Here is a 13,890-nt window from a genome sequence, read left to right as displayed (position 1 = left end):
GGGGAGCGTATGGGATAGGGGCATGCCCCATGAATGGGGTGGTGATAGGGTAGAAGTGTTAAAGGAAGGGCCCCGTGGATGGGGTGGGTGGTGATTGACAGAAGAGCCCCATGCGTGGAGGTGGGAGTGACGGGGAAGTGCCCTTTGGATGGGTTGGTGGTGTGTGTGTGTGTGTGTGTGTGTCGTTGGGGAGTGGAAGGGATGATCAGGTGATGGGGGTGGAATAGGATGGAGGTGTGGATGGGGGAGGGACAGGAGAGGCGGGGAATAGTTGAAGGGCCCCTAGGATGGGGGAGGGACAGGAGAGGGAAGGAAGGAAGTGGGGGGGGGGGGGAGGGATAGGAGAGGGGGGGAGGGATAGGAGAGGGGGGGAGGGATAGTTGAAGGCCCCCCATGGATGGGGGGAAGAATAGGAGAGAGGGAAATAGTTGAAGGTCCCCCGTGGATGGGGACGACACGGGTGGGGGGTGGAATAGTTGAAGGGCCCCTCTGGATGGGGACGACAGGTTTATAGGGGAAGCACCCTGGTGAGCAGGTGGGAATAGGGTAAGGGCATAGTGGGAGTGTGGGAGAAGAGGGGAGGAGAAGGGTCACTGTGGGAGGGAGGAGGGGAGAAGAAGTCACATGTTTCAACTAATATGTGACAGATTCCTGATTTATTTGATTTAAAGTCTCATCTTTCTATAATTTTATGACCTTATCCTCCTCCTACAATGTACATTTTGCTTCTTTTGATTACATTGTACTTTTAACATAATAGATTAGCAGGCAATTCATGGGAAGCATTCCAAAACAAATATGATTCTGAGCCGCCTGAGATATTTGGGCAGAAGTCTTGATGAAAGACAAAGGTTTTAAGCAGCATCTTAAAGGACAAAAATGAAGCTGAGGCATTAAGGGAGGAATAGATGATAGCAAAAGAGCTCATCTGTTGCTAAAACTAAGTAGATTGAGGCTGAACTCTTGGAGGTAGTGGGATTATGGAAAATAATAGTGTTTGTGCTCTATCTTCTGATCCCCATACAGATCATTAATTTTTAAAAAGTGATTTTTCCAGTGACAATACAAAAGAATTACATAGATTTGAGAGTTTTACTGTGATAACATAAAATCAACATGGCTAAACATTTCTTATTGGGCAACCAATTTGCTAAACTACAGAAAAGGTATTGCCCTCTAACTTCTCAGCATGTCAGAAAACCCCACATCTCTCATGCATGATATAGCAATCTCCATGGATATGGTATCTTTAAATTTAAAGTCCAACTCCTTTAGCTTTAACCAGTTCTCCTCTCCCTGCTTCGCCAAAGTTAAGCTCCCAATGACCTTTCAAGTCCTGTTTGCTCAACCCTTTGAACATAGTTGGACAATTTCCCCATTAGGTGATGCCGTGGTCTCTAATTCTTCCCAATCTTCTTTCTTCACGTCATTATTGCTCAGTTTACATGCCTCCGAGATCTACACTTGTTACTTTTATTTCATCTTTCCCAATAACAAAAGTATTCCCAAAAACCTCAGCTATTTTGAAATGCAGTCATTTACGTTTGCATTCTTGCCTTCTAAAAATAGTTCAGTGGATGTCGTATGCATTCTTCAGGTTTTCTTGTCTGTGATTACTTCCTGAACTGCTCCTGTATTCCTGCTAATATTTTCTACCCTTGTAGAGTGTCTTTGAATGCACTAAAATTGTTAGTTAAGTATAAATTGATATGACCAACGAAATCAAAATAAACCAAAAGTCAATCATCTAAAATACTCCCAAAATGGTACAGCAAGGCATTTATTTCTGTTATTCCAATCTTTTGTTTTTTATCGATGAACTGAGGGAGGGCGCAGTATCATTGAGAGATTGAAAAAATGCAGAATAGCAGAGCATCAAGACAGCTGAGTGCAAAGCTGGGGGAAGAAGTAATAAGGTCCATTTCTTAGCAACTCTCAATCTTGTAGATGAAAATAATTTATTGAATAGGAGGAAGCAGACAATAGGAAATAGGTGTTTTGAAGAGGCAATATTCTGCAGAGAAAAGGAATCTTTAGATTATATTAATTTACAGACTACAGCCTCTTCAAAACACCTATTTCTCATTGTCTGCTTCCTCCTTTTCAATGTCTTTAGTTACATTAATTCTCCAGAATGGTATAGTAGCTTTCTTGCACGATTAAGTGAGATCTGGTGAACGAGAACATGTATTCTATGTTTGCTTGAGTTTTCACTCTTCTGAACTCAGAGTACTCCTCTGTGCTCCAAACGGAAGCGATGAAAGGAGATGAGTAATTGTTAGGAATGAGCATCAAAGGCAGAGAGAAAGGAACAATTTTGCAAATCAATAGTATTAGACGTGGTTGAGAGCCAGAGAAAGATTTACATATATATAACATCTTGCAGAACCTGAAAAGTGTTGCAGTCTGCCTTGCAGCTAATCAAATAGTTTGAAGTTATAGTCAGTGTTGAAGGAAACGTAATATACCATTTGGACACAGCATTGTTGTTGCAGTTGTACAGGGCCTTGGTGAGACCACACCTGGAATATTGTATGCCGTTTTGGTATCGTTTTCTGAGGAAGGATGCTCTTGTTCTCAAGGGAGTGCAGCGAAGGTATACCAGGGATGGTGGGTCTGACGTATGAGGAGAGATTGAGTAGCTTGGGATTGTTTTCACTGGAGTTCAGATGAATGAGGGGGGAATCTCATAGAGACTTATAGAATTCTGATAGGATTGGACAAGGTAGATGCAGGGAGGATGTTCCCGATGGTGGGGGTGTCCAGAACTAAGGGTCACAATGAGGATTTGGGGTCGACGATTTAGGACGGAGATGAGACATTTCTTCACCCAAAGAGTGGTGAGCCTGTGGAATTCATTACCACAGGAAGTGGTTGATGCTGAAACATTGAATCTATTCAAGAGGTGACTAGATATAGCACTTGGGGAGAATGGGATCAAAGTTTATGGAGAGAAAGCAGGATTAGACTATTGAGTTGGACAATCAGCCATGATCATGAAGAATGGCGGAGTAGGGTTGAAGGGCCAAATGGCCTCCTTCTGCTCCTGTCTTCTATGTTTCTATGTTCCACGAACAAAATTTTTTGTCAGTCTGTTCTTTGTTGTGTTGGTTGAGATGTGAATGTTTGTCAGGGCAGCAAGTAAATTGTAACAGTGATCTGGAATCTTTTGCATCCGTCCAAGAGGCATATGGAATCTCAGTTAAGACTGCATTTTCGATTGATTTATTTTGCACAATTCAGCACTGCGTGGAAATGCGAGTGTAGGTTTTGTGCTCTCGTTGATGGGATGAGACAAACTTCTGACTTGGAGGCAAAAATACCATCTCTGAGCTACAGACAATGCACCGAAGGAGTTAGGAGCTTAAGGGTGAATTTGTGAGAAACCGGGGAGAGATTCTTTCCTTCAGATGAATGATTAATGTAGTGAGGTTTGGGATACAACAGAATATAACTTGGGGGAGATGGGAACGAAATCATGAATGTGAATTTTGTGCACTGCTGAATATTCTGATATACTCAACATTTTTTCTTGCAGACCTTTTGTTTGTGTTCTGTGTGGTACATGTTTGTGAAATTATTTTTAATTGGATAACACAACGAACCTGAAGTTAGTGAAGATATCATTTTAATCAGCGTGTTCAGATATGTTATGACACAACCCTGGGGCGGGTCAGACTTAAAGCTCGGCCTCCTAGCTTAGAGGGAGAGACGTTACCACTGTGCTACAAGATCTGTCCTGAAGTTGTTGTATAAAACCACAGTTTTACACCTGATTAATTTTTTATTTGTCTTTCCGTTTTTGTAAACCCTGTAGTTGAGGAGTATTGCAGCAGCAACATTGAAATGGGAAAGAAAAAGGAAAGACAGAATTCTCCACAGGACGATGAGACCTCTGATAGCTATGGTAAGAAAATGCTACTTCAGTTACAGATTGTAGTGAAGTGAAATGAGACTTAACAGCAAGGAAGGTCTGTCACAAACATGATTGGCCAAATGGCCTGCCCTGTGCTGGACTGTTCTATGAACTTGAAATCCTACAAAGTGCATTTTTTCTTTCAAATTTTTAAAATTCTTTTTAGTAAAATCTATCTTGTGCATGGAACTACGTTTCAAGTAATTTAAGGTCAAATAAATCAATTATCAAACCTCAAAATAGTTATTGTTAAAAGAAAATTGCAAAGGCCTGAAGCTACATTTGGCTAGAATGTTTATTTTACTGTAAGTATTTGCTGTTTTCTAAATAGGCATCAATATAAGGCATCTTTAGTTGGTTTTCATTACTGCTGTAGAGTTTCAAAGTGACTTGAGTATTTTATGTAATAAACTTGTTGCTTGGTAGATGGACACAACTGAATATAACAGATTCTGGAGACATCCACATTAGACAGGGCAACATCATTGTGCTTTCCTTGTGCAATAGATAGTATGCATTGTACACCAATTTTAAAACTAGGATTGAGGTGATCACAGTTACTACCTGGCCACAGAACTTTCTAAACAAAAGATTTCTAAATTTATGGACAACACCAAATTGAGAGTCAATGCTTAGGAAGATTGGAACAAATTACAAGAAGACATTGATAACTTTACAGAGTGACACGATATTGCCCAATTTCAACATAATGAAGTATGAGGTCTTATGTTTTAAAAAGAAAAAAAAGGTCACACATTACTTGGGAAATAAGAATCTAAATGAGGTAGAACAGAAAAGGGATCTGGCAGTACAAATAAAAAATCCAATAAAGGTTGCTGCATAGGTTAATAAGGCACTTAAAGGATACAAATTAAATACTGAGTTTTTGAAATGAGAAATAGAAACATTATCCTAAAAGCCTGTATGGTTACTCGGCATAACCATACTTCGAGTACTGTGTGTAGTTTTATTTCCTATTTTATGAAAAGGATATGGAGATACTGGGAGGGTGCAAGAGAGATTTACCAGTACTGAAATGTAAAGAGAAGGCTGAAGATTGACGTCAGAGGGGCCTCTAACGTTATGAAAGAGTTTGAAAGTAGAGACAAAGTATTTATACTTAGAGAAGAGCAAAACTAGACTGTGTCAATATTGAGTTTTCGAGAAATACAAGGGAATTCTGGAAAAAAAAGCATTCTTTGCTCCTAGCTGAGCGAGAATGTGGAACTTAGGAAATAGGAATGTGGAACTATAGGAAATGGTTGAGGCAAATTGTATAGATGTATGTGGGTAGCAATCTAATAATGAGAACAAAGGAAATGGAAGATAATGCTGGTGGATGAGGCAGGATGGAAAGAGATGCAGTGGAGCATAACAACCAGTTTGGCCTGTTTGGATCGAATTGACTATATCTGCACTATATATTCTCTATATCAGTGACCAGTGACATGAATTCACAAAGCATAAGGTGATCGTAAAGCAAAAAGAACTTTGGTAGCACCCTTCTCATCTCCAAAGTACTTCACTGCCAAAGAGGTACTTTAGGATTGTAGTCACTGCAGGCAGAAGTATCTGCCGGTTCAAGCGCAGCAAGCTCCTACAATGTAATAAATAACCAGGGAATCTATTAGTATTGGGAGCACAATCCTGTTCTTCAGATAACACTATAGAATCTTTTATATCCACCTGAACAAACAAAAGGGAAATGGTTTAATAATTCAAAACAGATGGCACTTCTGACAGTGAAGCATTCCCACAGTACTGTGAAGAATTCCCACAGTACCTTGAAGCATCAGCTTTATTTTTTTTTGGAGAAGAACTTGAAACCACAGGCTTGTATTTCAGAGGTTTAGGTTTCTATCCCTGAATTAAGATTGATGTCAATATTAATGTGCTTTGTAGAAGATGTTTTATTGTCTGACAAAATGTGGGAAAATGTAATTGTAGACAAAATGTGAGGCCATGCATTATCGATTTTAAAAAAAACTGCCTGAATGCTCCAAATTGCATTCTGCATCTTAAAATCCAGACAGCAAGGTAAGCAGATTGTGTACATTTGATTACTTAAATTGTGCTGTAACCAGCTGTTATAAGGTGCAGTCAATAAATGTGAAGCTGGAAAAGCACAGCCGGTCAGACAGCATCTGAGGAGCAGGAACGTCAACGTTTCCATCATCATGATGGTGTTTGACATTCCACAAATATAAATACATCTTTCAGGTTGAGAGATTGTTCAGTAATAACGATAAAGTATGCTGTTTAAAATCCAAGTTACACCTTAGTAAGGTTTTGCTTCAGGGATTTTTACGAGACACGTGGTATAAAACATGGAAGTTAACATCAATTCTTGTGATTTTTAAGATTTCCAGCTGTGGAAACGTTCATCCAGCGGAGGAGCAGGCAATCACTGGTAGCAATGTCCATGTATAATGGCACATGTACATTTGGCAGGAATGCTTCCCCTCTGTTTGAGAGTTTATAACAGTAACAAATACTGACCGTTTAATTGTCTTTAACACACAAAATCCAGGCCAGCAATTTTTTTTTTTTTCAGTTCTCTTTGCACCTAGCAAAGATTAAGAACTCAGTGAGAATTTTCAAGTATCGGTCTGTATCCTCCTCAATCCGATATAAAGGTACACTAATAAATTCTGCCATTGGCTGCAGGACACCGCAATGCTGTAACCTTCTGCTCATGCTTCGGATTACTCCAAATTAATGTAAGAACACATTCGTTTAATGTTTTACGTCATGTACTTGTGTTGAACGTTGTTGGTCTTGAAGCACCAATTCACATTAAATCTTGCATTACACTCTTTGCTTCAGAACAAAAATGTGTATTGAAATCAATAACGAAGCACATGCAATTCAGTACCAAATTCACATGTCTTAAACTACATTTTGCTATGTTTTTGAATTTATTACAGTGCCACAATGTTTACATGTTCGTAAGGGAGTGAATCTAAACCAGATTAAGAAACAGTTACATCAGCGCTGTTGGAATGTTTGTGAAGACTGCAAAACGAATGCCAAAACAGAGGAGAAACAAGAACTTGATGACCATCCAACAGTCTGGTTATGCTTAAAATGTGGGCATCAGGTAAATTGCCATTTGACTGAAATATTACTCTGTGAAGTATCCTAAGATCTATGTAAACTTGTCACAGAGTTATAAAGATACACAGCACAGAAATAGACCCTTTTGCCCAATTCATCCATGCTTACCAAGTTTCCTAAACTAAAATTGTCCTAATTGCCTGTGTTTGGCCCATATCCTTGTGAACCCTTCCCATTCATATGCCTGTCCAAATGAATTTTAAATGTTGTAACTGTACCTGCATCTTCCACTTCCCCTGGCAGTTCATTCCACTTGTGTTCTGAGCCATCTGTTTCAGGCTATTAGTTTTCTTCATTTGATCATGTTGCCCAAGTAACTTCAAATTTGGTAAATATGTTGCATGTTTAGTTCACTTTTGTAGCTTATAGCACAATATTTTAAGTGTGATATGAGTACTGAAATTTATGTTCATTTCTACAAAGGTGGCTTTTTGATTACTTTGTGTTAAATGATTAATTTGTTTTATTAAACGGCATATAAATTGAGTAATGCATTAATAGATTCAATATGTGTAATTAATGATGTTTAAACTGGTAACTAACTGTCACAGATTGGATTCTTCTAAATCGTAGCAATAGCAACAAATGTAATTTTGAGTATCACAGCACAATTGTATTGTTTAAGGAGCTACTGAATAAACAAAATATTCATTTTTGAAAATTACATTATAGAATTGTCCTGGTTAAATTTGAAGTTTTCAGTGTGGAAGTTAATGTATTCAGCAGCTGAAGTTTGTTAACAACCCTGTTGCAGCATGGTGAACCTTATATAGAGTACTTTTGTAAAGTTACTAGTTTTTCAACACAATCTATTAGTTATTTCAACATAATAGTTTAACTTGAAGGATCACATCAATGTTTAGATATCTTGAGTGGTTAGTAGTGCCTGCGTTTTTAATTTTACCATTGTTGAGAGCTGCCATGCACTCTATGCATGATTCTACTTTGTGACAGTAATACAGTTAAAGTTATATGCATGCAACTTACAATACAGAGAAAACTTCCAGGTGATGCTTTTTTTTGTTTCTTTTATGTAGTATGTGATGATTTTCTCCAGCATTCCACAAATGTCTGTGAATGATTTGTATTTTTAGGGTTGTGGAAGGAATTCAGAAGAACAACATGCCCTTAAACATCATGAGAAGCAGCATTCAGAACCACATTGTGTGGTTCTTAATTTGGACTGTTGGACTGCATGGTAGGTTCAACATTGCATGAATGGTGGCATATTCATGCATTATGACCTGTAAATAGTGCTGCACTATATCCATTTTTGAATCAGTTTTGATGCTGAATTGCAAAATGTTTGTGGGATCTTGATTAAGCAATGCAGGAGCAAAAAATACCTCTCCTTAAACTGTCAGAAACCTAGTACTTCCGAAAAACTGAAGAATCCAGCACTTACAAAAAGATTTTTGAAGTGTCTGATTCCTTCTGGAAAATAACTGCACAAGGCTGGATCTTGTGGAGATTAACCACCATCACCAAGGTCAGGTGTTGAACTTCAGAATTGTTTTCCATCAGCCACAATCCCACAAAGGTATAAGCTAAGAAAGATTGTTATATGACCTTGCTGTAAGTATAGTAGTAATGAAGTGGTGTTAACAATGGTTTGGGGAAAATTTGCAGAACTGGCAATTTATTCTTCTGATTATAGGAATGTGCTGTGGTGTGGAGCTGTAGAGCAGCTATATAAGCATGTGTTTATAGAGAAAGAGTACTGCTGTAACAAAATAAAGATTGGAAAGAATGGTCGTAAATTAAGATAAAATGTTTACATAATTTGAGTTTAGTTTGATTTAATTCTTCACTATTTTGTTACAGGTGCTACTTATGTGATGACGAAATACATTATGAAGTCAAAGATCAGTTAGGTCAATTTGTAGCATATATCCAAAAAAAGACTGCTGACAAATGTGTAAAAGGAGGTGAGTTATCCAGAAGGTAGTTCAAATTAAATAATTGTTGTATAAATATATAATTGTCATTTATAAATTTAAATGTCATTTACTACAGTTTATTCCTATGTTGCTGAGTATGAAGTTGCAGTTGCTGCAGACTGCTGGAAGTTGCTGTTCTTCATGGACTAAACGGGTACAGATGTACAAATTAACAAATGATTTATAGTTTTCCACTAAGACTGCAGAACAAAAATAAACAGCTTATTTGACGAAAGCCATCTGAAATGTGTATGTGTGCACTTGTTATAATTGGCACCTGTGGCATTCAATTAACTTACGACTGTTGTAGTGGGTGTGGTGGTAATAGATGATGGAAATGGTTAATGTGTGGAGCAAAGATGCATCTAGTTTAAATTGCCTGTATTTCTAATTTCAGCTATGATGGCTCAAACAAATGAAAAAAATAAGGGAAAGGAAGATAATACTACAGAAACTGGGAAACATGAGAAAGGAAAGTCTGTGGCGCAAATCAACCAACAGATATCAGTGAAAGGACTCAGCAATCTTGGCAATACTTGTTTTTTTAATGCTGTCATGCAGGTGATTATCAAGTATCAACGTGTTGCATTGACAATCTAAAAGCCCTAGCTGGCTTATGTTTTCCATTTAGTTGACCATTTAAATTGCAGACTTAAAATTGTACTAATGGGAAAACATTATTAGAGATTTCGTGCAATTGAAGTCTATAATTGTAAGCAGTCATTTACTCAGAAGCCAAATACTATTTTGTACTTTCTATCCCTGCTTCCGCGGTGCTGTTGTGTTTTAAGACTTTTTATGTAAATGTTTGAGGATTATCTGAGTTTTTGTTTTGTTTTATTCAAGTTTTTTTTTAATATTTTCTAACAATTGAAAGGAACAGACTTTCTTTATCTTTCTTTATTCATTCAGATCTTATCACAGACCTATGTACTGCATGAGTTGATTCAGCAGTTAAAAATGAATGAAACTACACTGACAATTGTGACACCTGATTCTTTAAATTTGGTAGGTGATGACTTACTTGGAAGTCTTACAGTTTATACTTATTGTAATAAATGTATTATAATACAAAATATCACCCATCTTTTTGAACTTTTATTGGTTTTCTATCCTTGTATCTTTTAAAGCTTTGAATCATTTATTCTCTGCTCTCAATGATGCCTAACGAACATGTTGCACGCTGTCATCATTTAAGGCATATTTCAGGAAAGCTAGCAAAAAAAAAGTTTGGTAAGATTTCCTTGTGAATTGGCAAAGTATCTACAAAAATTAAAATATATTTAACTCCTTGCACAAGATGAATTGCAACTTCTGATCTTAGAAAGAATGTTTGTTAGCTGGAGGTAATCATTCAGTTACAGCTCAGTTTCTTTTCTTTTAAGATGTTAGAATGTTGCAAAATCACAATGTTTAGTTGAATGCAAATCTAAAAATTGTACAGTTGTGTTTGATTTCCAGATTACTTTATGTAGTAGCTTTTCAGCTCCTAATTGACCATATTTGTACAAGGATCATGAAAATTGAGTGGCTTTAATCAGAAAAGATCAACTAAGCCCAGCCAGATCCTGTTCTACATCCCACTAAAGGATCAGATGTTGGTATTACCTAATTATCACCAGAATTGCTTATTTGGTTTTAATTCTTTGAATCTCAAAATCTCAAATTTGATACATTTTCATTAAAAACAAATGTTTTGGCCTATTAGCTTCTCTTATCTTTAAACTCCTGCTTCACTCCAGACTTCATATTTAAATTAGAAATTTTCTAAAGCTCAACACTGTTGGAAATGGCCTAATGTACCTTATAAGTAAATACAGCTCAAAGGGATACGTACTTCATAGCATTTTTTTAAAGTTTGCTCCTCGACTCAAAAGTATTTTAATGAAAGTGCTACAGATGCTTCTGATGTGTAAAACAGAAAGTGTTGGATATGCTCAGCCAATCTGGCAGCATCCATGGAAATTGAAGCAGAGCTAACCCTTCTACTCCAATATGACTTCTTTTGACTGTAGAGCTTTATGAATTTTACTTTAAATTATCAGGGACAGCTAGAGATTCACCTTGATCAACCAGGACCACTGTCATCAGCAATGTGCCAATTTCTTCTTGACTTCCAAGATACCAAAAAGAACGTTGTCACTCCAAAGGAGCTGTTCGCTCAGGTCTGTAAAAAGTGAGTATCACCAATCATCAATATGTAAGTATGATGTCAATAATAATCAGACCAAAACATCTTGCAGTGTTTTTCAGAATTTTCAGAACAAACATAACAGTTTGAAATTATCACTGTTCGACTTGTGAATAATAGTTTTTTATAATAAAATTTACATTGACTAGGTGATTTTTTTTGCTGAAACACTCACTTGCAAAAAATTTTGCTGGTTTGAATTTTAGCAAATTGTCTATCTTGACCTGATAACAATTCTCAATAACGATAGCATTCCACTATAATTTTATTAAATTTCTTCTACAATTAAGTTATAACCAGCAGTAAAATGAATAGAAATACTTGCCTTAATTTGCTGCTTCTCATAAGCTCAGCATTCTAAAGCACATTGCAACTCCTTAAGTTTTGTTTTAATGTATTCACCATTGTAGGAAATGTGGCTGCCAACAAGCAAGTAAGTAGAAAGGAGTGAAATAAATAACCTACAAATGACACTAAAGAAAGTTAAGTGTGGGTCAGGACACTAGGAGAACTTTTGTTCTTTGACAATTGCTTTAGAAACTTCTAAGTATGCCTGAGAAGGCAGTTAGAACCTTGGTATAAAATTTAATCCAAAATAGTGTAGTCATGCTTATGTACTGCAGTATCAGTGTTTTTTATCGAAAGACATAAAAAGAGATGAATTGTGTGAAGAATGTCTGTTTTGTAAATATGGACCATTTACATGTTTTTCTTCAAATGTGTTCCTTAGAGCTGTACGATTTAAAGGATTCCAGCAGCAGGATAGCCAGGAGTTGCTTCGTTACTTATTAGATGGAATGAGGACTGAGGAGATCAAAGTAAGTGTACTGCAGTGGTTATCAGCAACTGTTTGTAACTATTACACTGAAATGTAAACCAGATGAGTGACAGTGAGCTGAGGGATGAATATTAGAATTACATTTAACAATAAGTTGCGAGGATTTGTTCCAGCTTTACGAAGTAGCCTATTAACACGATAAGTGTGAGGTATTCTACATAGGCCAAAATACATGGGCCTTACCTTAATAGTGACTAAAACTAGGTGTGACGCTCAACTTTCATTGCCTGGCCAATATGGCAGAGCAATTTATAAAACCTAATAGGATGCTGCAATATATAGCCAGGACAGTGTTACTCCACCTTAAATTTAGTGACTAGTTTTGATTGTTACACCTTAAAGTGCAGGAATTGGACAGGTACAAAAAAATAGCATTGAAATTAAAATTTGTGCTTTGAGCAGTCAAACTGATTCTAAGCATGAAGGGGATATCTAGAATGGACTGGGAAAAGATAAAATTTGATGATACAAGCAAGTAAACAGTTAAGAGATGACCTCATTATATTAATCTGAGTTTGATTTATTTGTTACACCAAAGTAAGCCAGGAAAGTGGGATCATAAATAGTGAAAAGTAAAAAAACAAATATCAGGACAACTTTCAATATTCAAAGGCGATAAATGTTTTGAATAATCACCTAAACTGCGTAATAGAAGCAAATATATTAGGAACAAAAACAAAGTTGCTGGAGAAGCTCAGCAGGTCTGGCAGCATCTGTGGAGGAGAAAACAGAGTTAACGTTTCGGGTCCGGTGACCCTTCCTCAGAATAAATATATTAGCTTAGTTTAAAATGTAGCTGGGTGCCATGATGGGTGAATTCATGTATGAGAGTGGATTTTTATGGGAGGGAGAGTTTATTTTAAATGAGAAGTTTGAGGTGATTTTTGCCTTTTATATAGGGATGTAACATAAGAACCAGGAGCAGGGTTGGCAGTTCATCCCCTTGAGCCTGCTCTGCCATTTAATACATTCGTGGTTGATCTCATTTTGGCCTCAACTCCACTTTTTGCCCATTCCCCATAACCCTTCAAACCCTTATAATTAAAAATCTATCTATCTCGTCCTTAAATTTACTCAATGTGCAAGCATCTGTCTCACACTAGGTTAGTGAATTCCACACTTTTATGACCCATTGAGAGAAGTAATTCCTCCTCATCTCTGTTTTAAATCTGCTACCCTTTATCCTAAAACTACGAGTTCTCATTATAGATTGCCCCACATGTGGAAACTCTCTACGTCCACTTTGTCAATCCCCTGTACCCTCTTGTATACCTGTCTTCTAAATTCCGGAGAGTATAGGTCTAATCTGCTCAATCTTTCACGATAAGACAAACCCTTCCTCTCTGGAATCAATCCAGTGAACCTCTTCTGAACTTAGTGCAATGCAAGTAAGTATTCAAAAACGGTATACAATAGTGCAATGCAAGTAAGTATTCAAAAACGGTATACAATACTCCATGCACATTTTTAAGAGTATTCAGTGAACAGTACTAAGTGCATCTAAATAGTTCATATTTATCTGTGATGCATTATCCATTTGGAAATGGGTCAAGATAAATTATCCGCAGAGTTTAGTTATCTGATCAATGTAAATATTGTGTTATATTAATTTGCATATGATGTTGTAAGTACAGTCTACACCACTTGCTCCATCCCTGTTTATTCTGAACAGTCACTTATATCGGAATAACTGAAAAACTGAAAAACCGAAATAACTGTGGATGCTGTAAATTAGGAACAAAATCAAAGTAGCTGGAAAAGCTCAGCAGGTCTGGCAGCATCTGTGAAGGAAAAAACAGAGCTAACGTTTTGGGTCCGGTGACCCTTCCTCAGAACTGATAGTGCCTGGGAAAATGTCAGTTTATATGCAGAAAATAGGGAGGTGGGT

General features: G+C 37.1%; 1 protein-coding gene across 5 annotated transcripts in view; it reads left to right on the top strand.

The window, feature by feature from the left end:
- Window positions 1-12,236, top strand: part of LOC109918436 (ubiquitin carboxyl-terminal hydrolase 16-like) — a 29,720-nt gene extending 17,484 nt beyond the window's left edge. For 3 of the 5 annotated variants that reach the window (XM_048603371.1, XM_048603370.1, XM_048603367.1), the window contains exons 2-9: window positions 3,818-3,907; window positions 6,844-7,016; window positions 8,128-8,231; window positions 8,858-8,961; window positions 9,371-9,534; window positions 9,886-9,981; window positions 11,019-11,149; window positions 11,895-12,236. In XM_048603371.1, coding sequence (XP_048459328.1) covers window positions 3,847-3,907; window positions 6,844-7,016; window positions 8,128-8,231; window positions 8,858-8,961; window positions 9,371-9,534; window positions 9,886-9,981; window positions 11,019-11,149; window positions 11,895-12,039 — 978 coding nt within the window. In that variant the 5' untranslated portion in view covers window positions 3,818-3,846 and the 3' untranslated portion in view covers window positions 12,040-12,236. Of the gene's footprint in view, window positions 1-80; window positions 153-1,140; window positions 1,167-3,817; window positions 3,908-6,843; window positions 7,017-8,127; window positions 8,232-8,857; window positions 8,962-9,370; window positions 9,535-9,885; window positions 9,982-11,018; window positions 11,150-11,894 lie in introns of those variants that run through there. The other 2 variants (XM_048603368.1, XM_048603369.1) reach the window with 2 other exon arrangements.
- Window positions 12,237-13,890: the final 1,654 nt, after the last annotated feature.

The sequence above is a fragment of the Rhincodon typus genome, chromosome 11 (assembly GCF_021869965.1).
Source record: "Rhincodon typus isolate 14 chromosome 11, sRhiTyp1.1, whole genome shotgun sequence".
Lineage (NCBI taxonomy): Eukaryota > Metazoa > Chordata > Chondrichthyes > Orectolobiformes > Rhincodontidae > Rhincodon > Rhincodon typus.
Note: the sequence above shows the minus strand (reverse complement) of the source record. Positions and strands in the feature narration are given on the sequence as shown.